Raw genomic sequence first — 22,176 nt, forward strand, 5'->3', positions numbered from 1 at the left:
GATTCAATCATAACATCCACTGCGAGGAAGAGGGCCACCTCCAGACAAGGCAAGCAGGAGAATGAACCTAATGGGGAGGAAAATGGAAAGGAGTGCGGCTATCCAATGGCGCATCGCCAGTTCTAATGCGCTCATCAACAGGCACGCATACCAGCACTGGGAGGAAGTGGGCGAACTCCTAAAACATCTGCCAGAGCAATACCAGAGAAGGGTGAGCCACCTGGTAGAAGAAGGAAAGAACATGGTTAATACATGTCTGAAGTCGGCCCTGAATGCAGTGGAGACATCAAGCAGGCAGATGATGCTGGGGGTAACTGAGAGAAGGCCTGCCTGGCTAAGAAATTCAGGCTTCAAGACTGAAGTACAAAACCACATCCTCAACAAACCTTTCAGTGGGGAACAGCTTTTCGGTGCTCCAGTTGACGAGAAACTCAGTCAGCTCAAGAAGGACAATGAGACAGCTAGGTCCATGGGGGTACTACAGTTCAGAGGAATCAGAAGACTAACACCTTCAAGGATTCCAGCGGGTAGTGGGAGCCACCAACCTTTGGCACCACACCAAACCTTCCAACAGGGTTATCAAGGAGGTAACCAGGGCCGACAGCAGCAGCAAAACAGGCAGTACCAGTCCCGAGGACAATCCTTTCGAGGTCACGCACGAGGAAATGGACAGAGAGAGGGTCAGCATCCCACATCCAAGTGACTCCGCTGTAAGACCAGCGCTCACCTAGTCAACATCTCTAGGGGTGCAGCAAAGGATAAGACAAGAACTAATTCAGGACCAACAACAGTTCCTCCAGCATATAACACCAGTAGGAAGCAGGATGAAACACTTCTTCCAGGAGTGGAGGAAGATCACATCAGACAAATGGATACTAAACCTCATACGATTACTGTATAGAGCTAGAAAAACTACCTCCAAACAAGAGACCAAACAGCAGAGTACACTCAACAAAGGAGCGTTCTCATTTGCTACAAGAAGCACAGGAACTTCTAAACAAAAAGGCCATAGAAATAGTACCATACAAGGAACGGAACAAGGGTGTCTACTCCACCTACTTCCTCATGCATAAGGTGGATGAAACCTTACGACCAATTCTGGATCTAAGGGTCTTAAACCAGTTCATAAAAACTTCAAAATGACATCTCTTGAAGAAGTAATACCCCAAATACAGGAATGGGATTACATGGCAACTATAGACTTTAAAGGACGTACTTACACAACTCCATCGACAACAAACACAAACCTCTACTAAGGTTTATGATCAACAAGACTCACTACCAGTTCATAGTGCTGGCATTCGGACTCAAATCTGCACCAAGGGTTTTCACAAAATGCCTGGCAGCAGTAGCAGCACACTTAAGGAGGCAAGGAATACATGTATACCCGTACCTCGACGACTGGCTGGTAAAAGAAAGCTCATACAACCAATGCAAGCGGCACATGCAAGAGGTCATACAAACACTAGTCCAGCTAGGGTTTTCAATCCATTGGGGAAAGTCATCAATAGAACCAGAACAGATGAAGATATTCTTAGGGGCAGAGATCAACACCATTAAGGGCAAGGTGTTTCCGAGCACAAACATAACTTTGGCAATATTGAAGGAGACACGTCTTTATAACAAGGGGCAAGCTCTTGACAGTGAGGATAGTCTGCAAACTGATGGGAATGATGGCGTCATGCATACATTTGGTCCCAAATAGCTGCCTCCACATGAGACCATTCCAAGAATGGATCCAAGAATGGATCCAACAACAATGGATCCAAGCAAAAGGGAGTTGGGAAGATCTAGTGGTTGGCACACAAGCAGTACAGCAAGAAATAGCGTGGTGGAACAAGAACATAACACAAGGGAAACCATTCACACAACCAACTCCTACAGTGACATCACAATAGATGCCTCCCAGCTGGCGTGGGGAGCACACTCACACCCTCAAGGTAAGAGGATTGTGGTCACAACAGGATGCGATAAAACACATCAACTGCCTAGAGCTGAAGACCGTGTTCCTAGCCTTAAAAGCCTTTCAGAAACAACTGTACGGACACAGGGTACTAATCCAAACAGACCATACAACCACCATGTTCTACATCAACAAACAAGGAGGAACACAATCAGTGACACTGTCAGTGCTAGCACAGGAGATATGGAGATGGGCAATTCCAAAGTAAATAGACTTGTTAGCAATACATCTACCAGGAAAGGACAAAGTGGAAGCAGACAGACGTCAGCATCCCACGAATGGGAAATCAATTAACAAGGAATCCAGAAGATATTTGACAAATGGGGAACCCCGCAATACACCTATTTGCAACACACCAAAATGCAAAATGCCAAAACTTCGCATCCAGACAACCGTGCAAACGGTCCCTTGGGAATGAGCTATGGATAAACTGGTCAGGGACATTTGCCTATGCTATTCCACCGATACCACTGCTACACAGGGTACTAAACAAATGCAGAACCAGCAACATGACGCTAATACTGATAGCACCTCAGTGCGCCAGACAAACCTGGTTCTCACAAATTATGGAGATGGCACAAGCACCTGCACACAGGCTCCCCACAAGAAAGGACCTGTTAACGATGCAATATGGAAGGGTGCTACACCCAGAGCCAGAGAGCCTCAGCCTAGCAAAATGTGCTACGTAGCAAATTGGAAAAGATTCTCTGAATGGTGCATTAAGGAGAAGCTACAGAAAAGGATTACCAAGGAATCAACAGTACTGAAGTACTTAACACATCTACTACAAAATAAACTAAGCTACACATCACTAAGGGTGCACTTAGCGGCAATAATGGCTTACACAAGAGGAGAAACAGTGAAGAGTTTCTTTACTTCCCAAGTGGTAAAGAGATTTCTAGAAGGGGCAAAAAGGATTGCACCGCCAAACAGAATGCCACCTTCAGCATGGAACCTCAATGTAGTGCTAACTCAATTGATGTAGACACCATTTGAGCCTATTTATAAAGCAGCACTGCATATGCTCACGCTAAAGACAGCCTTCCTAGTGGCTATCACATCACTACGAAGAGTAAGAGAATTACAAGCGCTAACACTGCAAGAGCCCTACCTACAGATACACAATGACAGGATCGTTATGAGAACTGACCCACATTTCATGCCAAAGGTGGTGTCAAGGTTCCACTTAAACCAGACAATACAAATTCCAAGTTTTTTCCAAAAATCGAGCACAGAAAAGGTGTTACACACACTGGAGGCCAGGAGGGCAGTAATGCACTATATAGAAAGGACAAAAGAATGCAGGAAAACAAAGCAATTCTTTGTGTCTTTTGCAAGCAGTTTTCTGGGACGACCAGTTACCAAAAATACCGTTGCACGATGGATTGCACAAACCATACAATTCTTCCACAAACACGCAGGGCAAGAATTACAAGGAGCAACACATGATCATCAAGGAAGTAAGGAGCAACAATTGCGTTTCTAGCAAATATGCCTATTCAAGACATTCGCCAAGCAGCAACATGGTCCTCAGTGCACACGTTCACAATGCACTACTGCGTAGATATTCAGATGAACAAGGAAGCACAAGTGGGACAGAAGGTCTTACAACACATATTCAGTAACCAACGCTCCTCTTCCACCTAGCCACCACAAACCTAGCAAACCACTACAAAGTCTATGCACAACATAGTGAATCCAGAAAGATTCATGCTGCAAAACGTATAGTCTTACCTGTCAGTGTAGTTTTGCAGCTCGAAGACTTTCTGGATTGACTAGCGATCCCACCCTCCTCCGCCAGAAAGATGAGACAGGAGGAAGACTATTGAAAACAGGAGGAAGACTATTCGAGAAAAAAAAAAGAATCCGAAGGTGGCGACCAAAGGTGGGAGCTTCTGGAGGAAGCCCGTCAAAATCACGGAAAGGCACCAAATGGTGGTATGTCGACGCCCACCTGGGCCAGGAAAAAAAGAAGAAAAACAAGCATTGGCATAGCCAATAGGTCTCGCCTTTGGAACCTTATAAGGATTTAGTTATGCAGTACAATATCCTTGGTGCAACAACATCAACTGTTGCGTGGCTAAACACTTACAAGGTCCCAAAGGCGGGATCTATTGGCTATGCCAATGCTTGTTTGCTTTAATAATCGGGAGACTCGCCTGAGTAATGGCAAGTAGTATGCTCCTGGAGCTTAGCTTACAGGTCGCTGACAGACCCTGACTTTTCCGCCCTCTTGGCGTGCCGTGTGGCGCACTCCCCGATACTCTCCCATCTTATAAAACCAGAGGCCAAGAGGCATCATCTTCTGGCACCTTTCAGCGTAACTGCCTACAACAGTGCCAGATCTCGAGCGGCTGGTCCATAGATTGCATCAACACCTGTGTGAGGCTTTCTGGTGCAGCCGTAGGAAGGTCCTTGCTCTTCCGGAGCAGTTGGGCGGTCTCTGATTCAGGAGTCGGGCTGGCTCATTGGGGTCGGGGTGGGCAGGACATTATTTACAAGCCTCGATCTCTTGTCTTTATGGGGTCATGTGTTTAAACACATGGCCCCATAAAGATAAGAAAGTGCACCAGTATCTTCCCAAGTACGTAGCCATTTGTGGTTGCATTTGGCTTTACTGACAGGCGTGAAGTAAGCTGCGCCATACATCAGTCCTCCAAAGAGCACCCTATCCATACACGGGACCTAACGGCAACACATAGACAAATGTTTCATAGACGGAACCATAACCTTTGTCACAGTTTGACATTTTAGTTGCCGAGGACGTGACATGGCTGAATTTTTCCCTCTACCCTGCTGGTAAATGTGTGCTTGGGAGACCCGTGTCGCACGTTTCACAAATGAAAAATATTGAAGTCGGTGTCCTATAAGTAAATGGTGAAACACGTGCACCTAATCCTTAGCATCACAACCTCAAGACACGTTTATTTGATTGCACATAAATGCGAAATTGAAACTACGATGTTAGAACAATAAAAAAAAAAGGGGGCAGAGGGTGGAAGATATAAAGTAACCGAGAGATGAAGGAATGAAGAGACAACGTTTCCGAAGTAGAATGAAAGTGAGAGAAAAAGAGTGGGTAAGAGTGCGTTTCTGCAGCTGATCCGGGTGTGACCGTTGGAGTGAGGGAGGATTGGCCGCCCAGCCGTGGCAGAAGCGCCGGGAGGGGTCTCCGGGCAGATCTGCAAAGAGTCCTGCGTTGTGCCGCGCAGGCTGCTGGTTTTCCAGTCAATCTCGTCGGCACAGTAGCGGGCGGAGCTGACTTCAGCCTTCCACCAGCGGAGACCCACATCTCCGCCTGCAGAATGCAACACGAACAGAGTTCTGCAGGCGAGGGCAGCTGTGAACACCGGGGAGGATGCGGGCCAGTACTGAAAGTGCGAGAACCAAGCTCTGATCCCAGCTTCCCACTGAAGTGCTTTGTTACCCTAAGCAACAAGAAATGTAAATAAACAAAGATAGCTTACCTTAGATGTTCGGAAATCGCTCTGTACATCACAGCAAGAGACACGAATAAGAACGAGAACGTCCCTGTAAAAAAAAAAAAAAAACGCGCCCACCAGTGTAAAATGGACGGGGCTTAAAAAAGAGAAAGAAGCGAAAAAACACACCCCGAATCCGAAAAAGACGGGGCTTGAATTGACAGACAAAGCTCTTCTCCAATGGCTGACGAGCATTTAAGAGGCCAGCCAATGGAGAAGAGGGGCGGGTTCAAGCCCCACTACTGGAAAATATAAAATTTCGCCAGCGAGACTGCGCAAGCGCAGCCTTCGCTAGCCGAGACCTAAAAAATGAGAAGCAATACCACAATTCCGGACCCAACCACTAGATGGCGAATAATGCACTGCATAGTGAATCCAGAAAGTCTTCAAGCTGCAAAACTACACCGACAGGTAAACTATACGATCTCCCGGATCCGGACAGGGAATGGGATGATTACATTATCCCTACTCCTGCTTCCCCATCTCCAGTGCTAGTGGAATCTCCACCTGGGGACATTGGTGGTTTTCATAATTTGTTAGAGAGGGCAGCTAAAAGGTTCGATCTGCCTATGCCAACGGTGCAGTCGGAATGTTTCTTGTACAACTTTAAAGAGCCTTTTAAAAGGTCTGTTAGGACAATCCCGATTGTTGGTCACGTTTGGGAAGAGGGACTCAAGGTGATGAAGATCCCAGCTACAGTGGTCCCGGTGCTTCTTCGTTTAGAGAAAAATACAAGGCCCCGGAGTAAAGCCCGGCTTGCCTGGTGAGCCAACCGAAGCCAGACTCGATTATTTCCCAGCCACCACAAAGGAAATCTAAAAATCCAGCGGCTCCTCTAACAACGCCTGCAGATAAAGAAGGCAGACGCTTGGACAATGCTGGCAAAAGGTTTTCATCAATTTCCAGCCTGCTCATCAAAGCGGCTAATGCTTTAGCCATCTTAGGGCGCTACGACCGCCAGATGTAATGCGACCTCTCTCCCTATCTAGACCAACTGCCGGAGGACAGCAAGGCCGAAGCGAAAAAGATTCTCCAGGAAGGAGAGAGGGCCTCATTGGAGGTAATTGACTGCGAAATGGATATTGCAACAACTGCGTTCCGTTCCCTGGCTGGAGCAGCAGTCCTTAGATGCCAAGGATGGCTTCATGCTACCTTGTTCAGACCGGAGGTTCAGAACAAGATGTTCGAGGCATATGAGCTGCAGAATTCATACTGTTGCATAGATTGCCATTTGGTGTTGGGCTCCGATGCTTGCACCTTGTTGTCTTGAAAGAAATCTTTTTTGGTCATGAGATGGGCAACTCCTCCCTTGGATGATAGTGTGCATGGGCATCGACTCCATCCTCAGATTGTTTTATTCCGCCATCGGGTTCGGATGTAACTTTAGCGCCCTGGTTCGGTACCGTGTTTTCCTAACCTTTCGACACGCAAACCATCGCAAACTCGACAGTATTGTTTTAGTTTGCGTGCCTTTCGACGCGCTAACTCTAATTCGATTCCGGTCGACGACGCGGGCCGCTGGGCCTATCAACGCCATTCGGGCCTACGGTTAATGGAAAGGACTCCATTCAAAAATGCACCCAGTGTGGAGCTAAATTCCCACACAGCGACTAACACAAGGTCTGCAACCTTTGTTTCTTACCTGAACATGAAGAAAAGGATTGCCAAGCCTGCGCCTCCGTCCGGTCCAAGAAAGCAATCCATGATTGCCGGGCTCGACAACACGTTATGGCGCAACAGACTGCACCGGTGCCTGAAGACATCTTCGATGAAGGCCCCGATGTTCCAGAGGCAGAGGATTCGGAGGAGCTCGACATTGTATCCGAAGCAGATGACTCCGACTCCGTTGACCACATCACTCCAGGTCAACGAGTGAGTACAACTGCCCCTGCCCCAACCCCACCCGACAAAACAAAGGCTCCGGTCAAGACTTGGCCTGAAGGCCTTAGTCGCGACTGAAAGAAAACTTTAGAAGCCCCACGTCCGGGCCCGGCTCCAAAGACAAAGGAAAAGCCTTCCAGCAGCTTGGGACTGAGCAAGCCGCACGTCGGTGCTCCAAAAACACCGTCGATGCTGAAAGCGGGAACACATCCTACTCCCGCTGTCCCCAAAAAGGCCATGGCACTGAGCACTCCGGCACCGAAAGAACAGAAGGCCTCGGATCCGAAGAAACATCGACAACCTTCAGATCCGAAAAAGATTTCGGACTCGAAGCTGAAGGACTCGAAAACCCCTTCTAAGGCTCCAGATCCGAAATAGAAACCACGTTTGGAACCAAAAAGGTCGGCGCCGAAGGGAGATGCTTAAGAGGAAGAACTGTTTCGCGCCAATCCTATCGATCTGAAACAAAAACATTGCATATGGACCTTAAAACAGGACCCTAAAACAGGCCATCTTGTCAATATCCCGCGGAACAAGAGGAAATTGGACATCCCACACATCCCTGAGGTGCCTGTGAAGAAAAAGGACTGTGCAACTTCACCATTAAGAACCTCTTCTCATTTTGTTCCTACTAAACCTCCTTCTCCTCCAAAGTCTCCAAAACCACCTCCATACTCACCACCACCACAGGATGACCTAGGGGATGGGGGTGGAAATAATGACCCTTACAATGATCCTGATGATGAAACCAACATACCACAGGACACATGGGACGACTACAATGACCCTTTAGACCTCCAGACCTTCCTGATACAGATACATACCCAACAATGCCTTCTCCCCCGGATGACGACATTGGGTTTAGTCAGCTCATTGATAGGGCTGCCCAATATCATGGCGTCCAAATGTATTCATACCCCACAGAGGAAGATTTCCTCTTAGACACTTTTGCACAGTCACAAAGGACAGTACAAACATTACCCATGCTGGAAGGTGTCATCAAACATGCTCAAGACGTCTCCTAAGACCCTGTCAGAACCAGGATTCTCAATCCGCGGATTGAGAAAAAATATAAACCCGCCCCTAATGATCCCACCTACATTATAGGCCAACTCCCCTTAGATTCCCTGATGGTGACCAATGCTAGGAAGCGTGCCAACTCTCAGACCTCCGCTGATGCTCCACCTCCAGACAAAGAGTCTAAATTACTAGACGCTTCAGGCAAAAGAGTTGCCTCCCAGGCAGCTAATCACTGGAGGATAGCTAATGCACAAGCATTACTTGCCAGGTACGACAGGGCTCACTATGACGAGCTTGAGAGCCTAATGCAGCATTTACCTGACCAATACAAGGCCAAAGCCAATTATCTGATTCAGAAGGGCAAGTTGATAACAAACGCATCCATTAAATGTGCCCTCGATGCAGCAGACACTGCATCTAGATCAATCAACACTAGTGTGTTTTTACGAAGGCACGCATGGTTGCACATTTCTGGGTTTAAACAAGAAGTGCAGACTACTATCCTGAATCAGTCCTTCAATCAGGAACAACTTTTTGGCCCAGCTGTAGACACAGCCTTAGAAAAAATGAAAAAAGATACTGAGACTGCAAAATCAATGGGAGCATTACAGTCTATCTACACAAGGCTCCTTTCGTCGCTCCTTTTATATGGGCGCATCCAAAAACATCAGCACAGACACTGCTTCCTCCTCCTATAAAAGTCCCACACAAACATCCCCCAACAAGGGATATTTCAGAGGCGGAGACAGGGGGAATAATAACAAGGGGAGAGGCCGAGGTAACAACACTCGTACCTCCCCCACTAACAAACAGTGACTTCCCTCCACTACCTCCAGACCATTCCACTCCGGTCGTAGGAAGACTCTAACAGTTCCTACCTGTCTGGAATTCCATCACTACAGACAAGTCGGTAAGACAAATTATCCAGTATGGTTACTGCCTGGAACTTACTGCAACTCCCCCAACATACCACCAAAACAGCGTCCAATGTCCACGGAACATCTAACGCTCTCAAACAAGAAGTTCTCCCCATGCTTCAAAAGCATGCAATAGAACCAGTTCCCCTAGAACTTCAAGGGACAGGGGTTTACTCCCTGTAATTTCTAATCCGCAAGAAGGATGGTACTCTCTGGCCAATACTGGACCTCAGAACTCTCAACTTACACATACAGTCGCATCATTTTCACATGATCACTCTCCAACAGGTCCTGCCACTGCTCCAAGAAGGCGACTTCCTTGCCACACTAGATCTCAAGGATGCCTGCTTCCATATTTCCATACACCCTGCTCAAAGGAAATATCTAAGGTTCACAGTGGACGGCTAACACTATCAGTTCAAGAATCTCCCATTCGGAGTAACCACATCACCCAGGGTCTTCACCAAGTGTCTCGCGGTAGTGGCCGCACACTTGCGGAGGCAGCAGATCCATATGTTCCCATACCTGGATGATTTGCTGATGAAAGCCAAATCGCACAGTCAGGGTGTTCTTCACACTCGCCAAACAATTCAGCTGCTACACGACTTGGGATTCACAATAAACCACGCCAATTCACACCTACAGCCCTCCCACCTACATCAGTATCTAGGGGCCTCAATAGACACTTCCGAAGCTCTAGCATACCCCAATCCAGTCAGGATAGCCAGTATGCAGACTCATCACAAAATTTCAACCCCAACACTCCCTTCCAGCTCGAGTATTTATGCAGCTCATAGGAATGATGGCCTCTTGCATTTTCATAGTACCTCACGCAAGACTTCAGATGCGCCCCTTACAGGAATGCTTAGCACGTCAGTGGAATCGGGCTATAGGTCAACTTACAGATCTGGTGTTGGTGGACAGCCACACACATCTCTCTCTGCAGTGGTGGAACACACTAAACCTTTCCAGAGGGCGGCCGTTCCAAGAGCCAATTCCACAGATAGTGCTAACAGACGCATCACTCATCGGCTGGGGAGACCATCTCCTAAACCACACAACTCTGGGCAGGTGGACCACTCAACAAAAAGTGCTCCACATCAATCAATATTTCTAGTGTTACAGTAATTCCAATCACATCTCCTCAACAAATCTGTCTTGTTCCGCACGGACAATATCACAGCAATGTACTACATACAGAAACAAGGAGGAACACATTCTTTGCAGCTGTCTCACCTAGCGCAAAGCATATGTAGATGGGCCATTCCGCAAAAAATATAACTTTCGCAGAACATCTTCCAGGAGTGCACAATCAGATTGCGGATCTGCTAAGTCGTCAGACACAGCAGATACACTAGTGGGAACTTCATCCTCAAGTTCTTCAACCATTTTTCCACATGTGGGGTCACCCAGACATAGATATGTTCGCCACACACGCAAAATGCCCAACCTTCACCGCCAGGTTCCAACACCCGTTGTCCAAGGGCAATTCGATATGGATGAACTGGTCAGGCAGATTTGCACACGCTTTTCCGCCACTCCTACTGATTCCGCCAGTAGTAGGCAAGCTCAAGCAACAGTCTCTGAAAATGATCCTAGTTGCTCCCATATGGGCACGACAACCGTGGTTCACAACACTCCTCGAACTCTCAGTAGTTTCACACGAAAAGCTACGTCTCTCCCCAAAACTGCTGACGCAGAACCATGGAGAGATAAGGCATCAAGATCCAGCACAGCTGAATCTAGCAGTCTGGCTCCTGAAGTCCTAGAGTTTGGGTACCTTAACCTCCCACCAGACTGTATGAACATTATCAAAGAAGCCAGACACCCTACTACTAGAGCTTGCTATGCAGCCAAATGGAACCGCTAGATGCTTCCATTCAGAACATCATTTGCTATTTACTGCATTTACAAAGATGTAATCTTAGTTACTCATCCATAACATTACATCTGGCTGCCCTCGCCGCCTACCTGCAAAACAGAAAACATTTGTCATTGTTTAGAGTACCCGCAATAAAAGCCTTTATGGAAGGCCTTAAAAGAATAATTCCACCCAGACTGCCAACCTCTCCGGTGTGGAACCTAAACGTTGTCCTTACTAGACTCATGGGCCCCCCATTTGAGCCTTTACACAAATGTGAATTGCAGTTCCTTACATGGAAAGTAGCTTTCCTCGTCGCAGTCAGCTCACTCAGGAGAGTAAGTGAGATCCAGGCGTTAACCATACAAGAACCATTCTTACAAATACATCGTAACAAGGTGGTTCTTAGAACAAATCCAAAATTCCTTCCCACAGTAATCTCTGCTTTCCATCTTAATCAATCTGTAGAGTTACCAGTGTTTTTCCAAAACCCAGACTCCGTAGCAGAAAGAGCTCTTCACACACTTGATGTCAAAAGGGCTTTACTTTATTACATTGACAGGACTAAACCTTTTAGAAAGACAAACCAACTGTTGGTATCTTTCTCTCCACCTCATAGAGGAAATCCCATCTCCAAAGCTTGAATTAACAGGTGGATAGTCAAATGCATTCAAATATACCAGAGGGAAAACGCACATTAATAATTCCCCCTAGAGCGCATTCAACACGCAAACTAGGGGCTTCCATGGCATTCTTAGGGAACATTCCCCTTGAAGATATTTGTAAAGCAGCAACATGGTCTACTACACACACCTTCACCAAACACTATTGTGTAGATGTGCAGGCGAAGCAACAGGCTTTTGTAGGCCAGGCTGTTCTTAAGACAATTTTCCAAACCACTGCAACAAATACAAGTGACCACCGCTAAGGGAGACACTGCTGTACAGTCTATGCAACAGTATGAATTCTGCAGTTCGTATGCCTCAAATGGAAAATGCTACTCGCCCGTATGCTTCTGTTCTTGGCATGTAGAGCTGCAGAATATCATACGCCCACCCGCCTCCCCGGAACCTGTATCTGTTCCAGTGTTATCTTTTTTTTTTTTTTTTTTTTTTTTTAATTTTCTTTTTTTTTGTCCTCATTTGCCTAACCCACAATAATGGACAGGCCGACCGCCCCACTCGAACACAGATTAGTGTAGTGGTGGCCTACCAACTCCAATATGCGAGGGGCTTTCACCAACTCCAACTAGGCATGTTACAGCCTACAGGACCATTAGTGGACCAAGACACACAAGAGCCCGGTCCAGGGAGTGTTCAAGGCATAATCATAGGACCCGGGGGAAAAAAAAAAAAACCCCGGACACTATCGCCATTCGATCAGCAAGTTCCCAAAAATTAGATTGTGTTTACTGCATGATCTATTAAGGTCCGCTCTAGATGTTTCGTATAGAGATTAAAGCCACCCTGAATGTAATGGGGCTGTTTTCTCCGTCCAGTGAATACAGATTTGTCTTCTGGCCAATAGCATTGCATAGAAGAGGAAGGACCGTGCCTTGCCAGTGATGTTGTTATCCAAACCAAAGATGACGAGTGGTAAGGTTATTGACAAGGATGCGTTTAATATGGAATTTAGGGTGTTCTTCACTTCTTCCCAGAAGCCGGCGATGACCGGGCAGTCCAAGAACATATGTACATCGCAGGCCTCGCTGTAATTACATTTGTTGCACTTTTTATCTGGGAGAAATTTGGAGAGTCTCAGCGGGGTTATATATGCACGATGTACTGAAAATAGATGATTTCGTTTTAGCCATGATGGTTTTACTAATTTATGAAGTAAATCAAAGGATTTTAGCCAGAGCTCTTCACAATGTAGGCCAGGCACCCCCCCCCCCATAGCTGGTCTGGGAGAAGGAACTCTCCGTCACTTTCCTCCAACAACTGCCAATACCATTTGGCTACTTCTTTCCCTCCCACTGGAAGTTCCACTAGTTGTTGTTCTAGGATGCTTACCTTCCCTAGGTGAGGGTCAGTACGCTTTTGGGATCTAGCCCAACTTTCCAATTGAATAAATTTGAATCTGGAAAGCCCGGGTCCTACACATTCATATAGTTGGGGCCAAGCTATTAGAGCCCCTTCCTTAAATAGCTGACCCCATCTCCTGATACCTGCTTGTTGTATTATGGAAGACAGACTATCCTTTAGGCATAGAGGGAGGCCCGGCGAGTCCCAGATTGGAGAAAAATCCGAGTAGTAAGACATCCCTAGTCTCTTCCTGATGCTGAACCATGTTTTAGCCCATGAGTGTAAAATTCTTAGCTTGATTTTTTTGAAGAATTTCTGGCTCCCAAATTTGAACAAAAACCCCTCTGCCGACAAATTCACCCCCATTAACATTGCTTTGTATATCGACCCAGGTTGAAGGTTAGATGGCATTTTTAAAAGCATCCTAGAATGTGCCAACATGAATGCCCAGGCGTAATACAGTAGATCTGGCAAGGCGAGCCCACCCTTCTCCCTTCTTCTCCTCAACTTCTTCCAAGCTATTCTGGTTGATTTATAGTTCCATATGAAGGAGTTTATCTCTTGTTGACATTTTTCAATTAATTTGGGATCAAATGCCAGAGGGATCGCATTAAAAATAAACGTAAACTTAGGGAGTATGGACAATTTTACCAGGTTCACCCTACCCGTTATAGAAAGTGGCAGATGAGACCAAGATTTTAAAAGTTTTTTAGTCTCGATATATAATCTATTTAGATTGGTTTGTCCTATACTGTCCATTTCTTGAGTAATTCTTATGCCCAGATATCGCATAGATGTGGAAATATTTACCCCCAGCTGTATATCCGGTAAGTTCCAGACCATTATTTCGCTCTTACTGGAGTTAATGTCGTAACCAGAGATAAGACCAAACTCTTCTGCTCGTTTGATGACTACGGGAAAAGCCTTTACTGGATCTGAAGTAAAGATCAAAATGTCATCCGCATAGAGAGCCACCCGTCTTTCCCACTCTCCAAAGCTAAAAGATGGAATATTAGCCTCCTCACGCAAAAGTTGGGCAAATGGTTCTATGTATAGATTGAATAGGAGAGGGGAAAGCGGGCAGCCCTGCCTCGTACCTCTGGTTATATTAAAGGAGTCTGTCAGAACCCCATTGATCAATAGTCTGGCCGAAGGAGTGGTATAGAGCTGCTTTATAGTTCTACAAAAACCTTCCCCACAATTAAATTTTTTGAGTACGTCTATGAGGTAGAGCCAGTTGACTCTAGCAAATGCTTTAGTTGCATCCAGAGTTAAAGTGGCCATAGGTAGGGAGAAGGCAGTAGCGATATCAATAGCTCCTATTAGTTGGTGTGTTAAGTCGGCTAATTGTCGACCTTTGATGAACCCTTTTTGATCCTGATGGACTATAGTACCAATAACACTCGCCAATCTAGCTGACATGATTGTTGTAAAGATTTTATAATCGTTATTTAGTAGTGATATCGGTCTATATGACCCGCACTCGAGGGGAGATTTCCCCGGCTTCGGGATAAGTATAGGTTGGACAAATCGGTGAAATCTAGAGTTTGTAGTTCTGTCAAATCCAGGTGCTCCATCCTATCAATTATGACACAACTTGGGTTGGCGGACGTATGGAGAGAGAGGGCGGGTAATAAATTAGGGGTGTCCCTTCGGAATAGCCGTTTTAAACATAAGTCAAGAATTGACTACGCACTTTTTAGCTATTGCCTAAAGGACACTCTTGTTACGATAGATTATCTTCCCTCGCACCTCTCAGACCATTCTGCAATGATATTTTCTTTAAAACAGGGAAACTCTACAAAACACTCATCCTGGTCCTTTGACCGGACTCTCTTGCTTGAGGATGAAGAGGTTAAATTTTTAATAACCGAGTCCTTAATTTTCTTTGATATCAATAGGGACTCGGCCGGCTCTACCGCTGTATGGGAAACTTTTAAGGCCTTTTTAAGAGGTCAGATTACCAACAAAGCGTCTTTTAGGCAGAAGACATATAGAGAGCAGGTCGCCAGTCTTGAACAAGAGATGAAACATCTAGTGTCAAGGATTGACTCTCCCCTAGGAACAATACAGGATCAAGATAAACTGGCCGTTTTAAATTCACAACTTAATAACATCTTACAGGAGAGAGTAAATAAAAGATGGGAAGCATTTAAAACCTCCCAATTCGAATTTGGTGAAGCCGCAGGAAAAGTATTAGCTTGGAAAATAAAAGCAGATCAAGCTAATAAATTCATCAAAGAAATTAGGATAGAAGGTGAGGTTGTGACAAGATCCACCCAATTAGAAATTGGGAGAGCCTTCTTTGAATTTTTCGAAGAGATATACAAGGAGGCTCTCCCCAATGACCAGCAAGCAAGAGACAGCTGGCTGGAAGCCATTACCCTCCCATCTCTCTCGATAATTCAAAGTAAGGCCTTGGAGTCCGATATCACAGAGGCGGAGGTAATTAAAGCCATACATCAACAAAAAAAAGGGAAAGCGGCTGGTCCAGATGGGCTACCAGGGGAGATATATAGATCCCTGGAAAATGTCTTAGCCCCCGTATTGATGTCCCTATTTAATGGCATCTTAATAGATGGGGAGTCGCCGCCCAAATCTTGGGGGGAGGCCACAATTATACTTATCCCGAAGCCGGGGAAATCTCCCCTCGAGTGTTCCAGTGTTATCTTACTTAGATACATTCACATGGACATCTTTTCTGTTTCTTACAAACTCAATCATTTCCCATCATGGCGAAAAACAATCCGAAGATGGAGTCGATGCCCATGCGCACTATCATCCAAGGGAGGAGTCACCTATCTCGTGACTACAAAAGACTTCTTCCAAGACCATAAGATGCAAGCATCCAAGCGCAACACCAGATGGCGATCTATGCAACAGTATGATATTCTGCAGCTCTACATGCCGAGAACAGAGGCATACTGGTAAGTAGCGTTTTCCTTTAGATCTTCCATTTGATGGAGAAGCGCTCTTTGGTAAACATATAGACGATGCGCTCCAGGACATTAAAAAAGACACGGACACTGCACGTTCGTTAAGGACGCTGCAATACCGCAAGGTCCCCTTTCGGGGCGCAAGAGGTAGAGGAGGTTACCAGCAATACCGGTACTCCTCGTATACGCCTGCTTCGCAGTCCTACCATCCGCAGTATAACCAGCGGCAAGGTCAGTCCTCATCTTTTTCAACATCTAAGAACCGAGGAAGAGCAGGACGCCAGTGGAAGGAGTCCACTAGGCGCCAATAGCAGCTGCCTGGCTCTGTCTACTGTTCCTCTCCCTCATGTAACACCTGTGGGGGGCAGGATATCGCAATACTTCCAAGATTGGCAATGAATAACATTGGACCGTTGGGTTCACAATATCATCCAATTCGGCCCCACGTTGGAGTTTGTCCATCCCCCTCCAACCAAGCCCCCTCACGCCACAGCAACAAAACATCTTCGTCTCCTGTGTTTAGAGGTCCCACAGATGCCGCAGAAAGAGGCGATAGAACTGGTCCCCATCTCACAGAGGGGAGAGGGGTTCTACTCCCGGTTCTTTATAGTTCAGAAGACTGTGGAAAAGTGGCGCCCTATTCTGGATCTGAAGGAGCTCAACACCTGTCTCATCAAACAGTGGTTTCGAATGGTCTCCTTACAGGACATTCTTCGTCTTTTAAATTCAGAAGATTTCATGGCCACTCTAGAGCTAGAGGATGCATATTTTCATGTTCCCATTCATCCATCCCACAGGAAGTTCCTTCGCTTCAGAGTAGCCAAGAGCAACGTTCAATTCAAGGTCCTCCCCTTCAGCCTCAGATCGGCACCAAGAGTCTTTACAAAAATACTAGCTCCAGTGGCAGCTTTTCTAAGGAAACAATAGCAATATTGTCATCAAGCAGCAGGGAAAATCCTTGAGGGTAAGGTCCATGCTCACTCCATGAGGGCGATCTCTTATTCCACGGCCCACTTTTCTGGAGTGCCTATCCGGTACATATGCAGAGCAGCAACCTGGAAGGGCACTCATAGCTTCACAAGACATTACTGCTTGGATTCTACAATGCGCAGCGACGCTGCAGTGGGGCTAGCAGTCCTGAGGAACCTCTTTCAATAAGCGGTGAGCTTGCTCTCTCATCCCTCCTTCCTTTTCCCTTATACCTTCTTCGCACATTCTTTGATAGATTTCAATATGGGTGCTTATTTCTGAGTGCATGTGGGGATGTATTGTTTACGTTTTAATTTTGATATCTTTTCTTTCACTGCCTTTAAAAAAAAAAAACCTAAACTGCGATATATGATATTTATTGCTTTCCTTAATCTTATTGATGCATTGTTAATATCAGTTTGATTTGATACACACAATGAAATGTGCTCATGACTGCTAGCTACTCTGATTCAAGCATGGGAATCTATGAAAGTTCCAATACTGGAGTAAGAAATCAAGTTACTTACCTGTAACTTTAGTTCTCCAGTATTGGAAACTTTCATAGTTTCACATGCGACCCATCCTCCTCCCCTGGGAAAGCTTGACCTTCTGCATTTTATGGTTATACGGTGGCACTACAGCTACGAAAATCTGAGGGTCTGAGGTTCTCTCAGGAAGGTTCTACAGGGTGAGGCTGATCTGATTGGTTGTTGATTTTATTTGGTCTCTTTTACAGAAAGAGGTGGCTATGTTACAAAACTAGAATGGGCCTAGGCCTAGTTTCTGATTTGTAATGATTTGTACTACTATTTTATATATACCGGGGGCTCCCATCTCGACGACCGGGAATGATTCAAGCATGGGAATCTATGAAAGTTTCCAATACTGGAGAACTAAAGTTACAGGTAAGTAACTTGTTTTCTTCTTCAAAGCATTCACTGCCCAATGATATTAGCGACAAATCTGTCCGTTTATTTTTTTTATTTATCAGTTGCTGCCAATGCTACCAAGTGTTTTCAACCAGGGGAGAAAAGCCTTCAGAGAGCTGACCACAGCAAAGGCGTTTACCCCAAGGGTCGGAAAAGAATATCATCTCTCAACCCAGGACCCTGCATACATCAGGGGTCATGTTGGCACAGACTCGATCATAGCTCCAATGGTTCAAAAAAGGGGAAACTCCCAGACAGCAGTGGAGCCACCAACTGAAAAGGAGAGCAAGTGGGAGGAGATGGTGAGCAGGAAAATGTAACACTCACCACAGTCCAGTGGAGAATCGCTAATCCTAATGCCCTCCTGAATCTTTATGGCCGCCAGCAGTGGGAGGAGTTGGAAAGTCTGCAGCAACACCTCCCAGAGCAATATAAAAAACGAGCCATAGTCACTGTCCAGGAAAGGAAGTTTATCTGCAACACCAGCCTAAACCAGCCTTGGATGCGACAGACACTGACATCAGACAGCTGTGCAAAGGGAGCCATACTCAGGAGGCACGTCTGCCTATTGGTACAGGCTTTAAACAAGATATGCCTTTTACACATCCAAGTCTGTTTGCTCAGCAGTGGACTTCTCCTATCAAAGGATGAAAAAAGGACAACGGAACAGCAAAGTTCATGGGTCACTACAGTTCAGAGGCCAATTTAGAAAGGGGGTCACTCAAGGGAAGAGAATGCCCTCTAGAGGAGGAGGGGGGTGTTCACAACCAGTGAGTCCTCACTTATCCTCAGAAGCCCTGCCACAGCAGGGCAACACAGTGACAATACACTAGTCCTCAAAGCAGCCCATCCGAGGGAGATTGTGTGGGAGAGGGGTATGGCAACAAAAGGTGCTGGAACCACTGGCAAGTGACTGCAGAGGACAACCCCCTCCATTCAACACCAGGTGGGGGAAGAATTTGCTATTTCCTCAGGGAATGCCACACCATTATCAATCCAGTGGTATTTGTAGAGAGCACGGCTACTCTGCTGTGTCCCGGTTCTAAAGGTTCATCAACCACTGATCCAAAGGTGTAAATTAGAAGCCATAAAATTGAACAATCAGTTTTTTAGGCTCCATTTAAAGGAGCCTTCATCTTTAGTGGCACGCAGGTAGGGACGTTGGGCATTCCCGCACGAGGCGGCAAGAGCAGAGAAAGAGGTGCCTCCCCATTTCTTCCTCTTGATTTTTTGCACAACAGCCAACAGAGCAGCCGAGGACCGCAGAGTTCTTACTGGATGGCAGTGTATGAGTCTTTTGGCCAGGTAACCAGGACCTTACCCATAAAAGGCTCTATTACTTCCTACACATGGATACTAAACATCATCCAACACTGATATTTTATCGAACTCTTCAAACTACTGCCCAGTATGAAGCCGAAGACAAGAACTCACAGCAACGAGGATCTTATGCCTCTAAAACAGGAAGTAGCAGATTTGTTACTGAAAAGAGCCATACAAAATGTTTCAGAAAGATAGTGGACAAGGAGCATATTATTAGTTTTCTGGTACCGAACCCATGCATGTCAGTGCTTCCCATCGTGGACCTTCGGGTTCTCAACAGATATCAAAATGCAAAGGTTACAAATGACAACCCTACAGGACTTTTTCCACACCAGCGTAAAGAGAATTACAATAGACCTCAAAGATGCATACCTTCACCTACCAAGGAACAACCAGCACAAAAAGTTCTTGAGTGTTGTCGTGGACAAAGTACACTACCAGTTTACAGTATTATCTTTTGGTATAAAATCCGCAACTAGTGTGTTTACAAAATTCCTAGTCGCCAGGAAAGCACTTCTAAGAAGGAAAGGAATACAGATCTACCCCAGTCTCACTAAAACCTCATGCCTAACTGAAAGATTCAATATTGCAGAATCCTCCCGGTCCACTGCCTACTTGTCCATAAATGACGCTACAGCCCATTTATGATCAGAGCTGACTAAGGTGCTAGAATTAGGATTAAAATCGCGCATCCCTAAAACAACATATTGTGGGAGAGATAGGCCAGCCATGGTATCAGGAAGGGCCAATTTTAGACAATCCTGCAATATTAATCTATTAAAGCCAAGCTCTTTCTTTGTTCAGATTGAAATCCAAAGTTTTAAGGTTGAAAGTCGAATCTGGTCAATAATATAGCCTAATCCCAGTTCTTCGTGGATGATTTCATAGGGTATACTTTGTGGGACTCCCAGCAGACCGTTTTAAAATCTATTTTCAGCTACTTGAATCGGGGCTACCGTGCCATAGCCCCATATACCACTGCCATAACTCGCTAATGGGACGCACTGCGCCCTGAAAATTTCCAAGACAGATTTAAATTGGGTGCACCCTAACCGACGTGAGAAATCGCCAGTGCTAAAAGTGGCTCTGTTAAGACATCACATTCTGGGTTATAAATGAATGCCAGTTTAGACCATAACAATGGATTTGCATGCTGTGCATTATTCAGCCATCTAGTGGTTGGGTGTGTAATTGTCTGTTTCCTTTTTCTTTTCTTTCGTGGGCGTCGTCGACCACCATTTGGTGCTAGGTCCATCGCTTGTGTGACGTCAGACGGCACCCCGGAAGTACCTGTGCGTGGTAGCCAACTTCAGATTCTTTTTTCTGCCATTGGGTCTGGAAGTAAGGGAAGAGACACCGAAATTTTGGACAAAATCCCGTAATTTATTTTGGGGGGGAGGGGCTATTTTAGCGAAAAACAATTCTACATCGATTACCATGGCACCGGAGAGTTTTGCCCTAATTGCCCCACCACAAAGTCGCACAACGCGCTCTACATGACGTTTATAACCTCTGCCTGCCTAGAGATCACAAGGACTGCGAGGGTTGCTCCCGTATTCATGTCAAAACCACTCAAGGCCCGAAGAAAGCAGAGGGAAGAGCACCATGCAGCTATGTTCGGCAGCCAGAAACAGCAGGTATCGCTGAAGGACTTCGACCTCTCAAGCGATGATGACGAACAGGGGGGCGGCAGCAGAATCAACACACAGAGAGTTGGATGTTGAAATCCATGAGGGAGAAGCCAAGAAGAAGCTTACAGTGAAAACGATCCCCAAGGATGGCGAAAATAAAGCGGAGAAGGAAACAAAGACCCCTCAGACAACAAGGACCTTGAAAAGGAGGCGAAGAAGGCAGCCCAGGTGTCGAAGAAGATGACGTCGGAGGGTCAGCCACAGCTGAAAGAACCCCACGCATCCCTTGCCAAGGATACCGACGAGGGGAAACTTTGAAATCGACGAAGACTGGTGTCGGATGAGAGGCCTTGATTGATAAGACCATACCTTCAGAGGCAGAATCCACCACACCTAAGAAGTGAAGCGCTCTGGTTTCTCATGCCGAAAGGGCCCTTGAGGTGGAGAAAAAGAGAAGACACCTGGAGGCAGAAATGGCAGCACTCCTTCAACGTAAGGAGGAGTTTGACAATGTGCTAAAGGAATACAGAATTCCTTTGAAACCCTCCACCATCTCAGAGGCCGAGGAAGAAAATGGCCTCGAAGCTCCAGCAACACCGAACCTCACGAAGAGGAAGTTGAGGAAGAACTAGACGTTCCAGAAAAACAGAAAGTGACAGGAACATTTGAGGACGAGTGGAACAACCTCGACACAGAGAGCCCTGAAGAAGAGTTCTGTAGCTCCTAGAAAAACAAGCAATAAAGAAAGTACCAACAAGGTAGCACAACAAGGAACAAGGGAAACTACTCCCATTATTTCTTGGTACCAAAACAAGATCTCACTTTAAGACCAGTCTTGGATCACAGATTCATAAACCAATTTATTCGCATGCAGCATTTCAAGACTTTAACACTACAAGAAGTAATCTCACAACTACAAAAAGGGGACATAATGGCAACAATAGGCTTAAAACGCCTATCTGCAGATCCTCATGAACCAAGCACACAAAAGATACCTCGGGTATATCCAAGAGGACACTCCCTACCAATTCAAGGTCTTGACCTTTGGGAAAACTCTTGGTGCTGATTTTTTTCCAAAGTGCTTAGCAGGAGTAGCAGCATCCCTAAAAAGATTCCTCGTCTAGCCCCATCTAGATGACTGGTTGGTGAAGGGAAGTTCAAAACAAAGATGTTACACATGTTAAACAGGTGATCACAACACAATAAGTATTAGGATTCTCCATAAACCACAAAAAAGCTT

The 22,176-nt window shown here is 45.9% G+C and overlaps 2 protein-coding genes across 2 annotated transcripts in view; both read left to right on the forward strand.

Moving 5' to 3' along the window:
- KMT2A (lysine methyltransferase 2A) overlaps positions 1-22,176 on the forward strand; it is a 1,466,550-nt gene that overhangs the window by 278,841 nt on the left and 1,165,533 nt on the right. The window lies entirely within an intron of this gene.
- On the forward strand, positions 1,745-21,568 carry LOC146861507 (uncharacterized). The gene is made up of 3 exons (XM_085646480.1): positions 1,745-1,940; positions 8,353-8,956; positions 21,367-21,568. The coding sequence occupies exons 1-3, from the start codon at positions 1,745-1,747 to the stop codon at positions 21,566-21,568; spliced, it is 1,002 nt and encodes a 333-aa protein (XP_085502606.1).

This window comes from Triturus cristatus, chromosome 3_1, assembly GCF_964204655.1.
Source record: "Triturus cristatus chromosome 3_1, aTriCri1.1, whole genome shotgun sequence".
Lineage (NCBI taxonomy): Eukaryota > Metazoa > Chordata > Amphibia > Caudata > Salamandridae > Triturus > Triturus cristatus.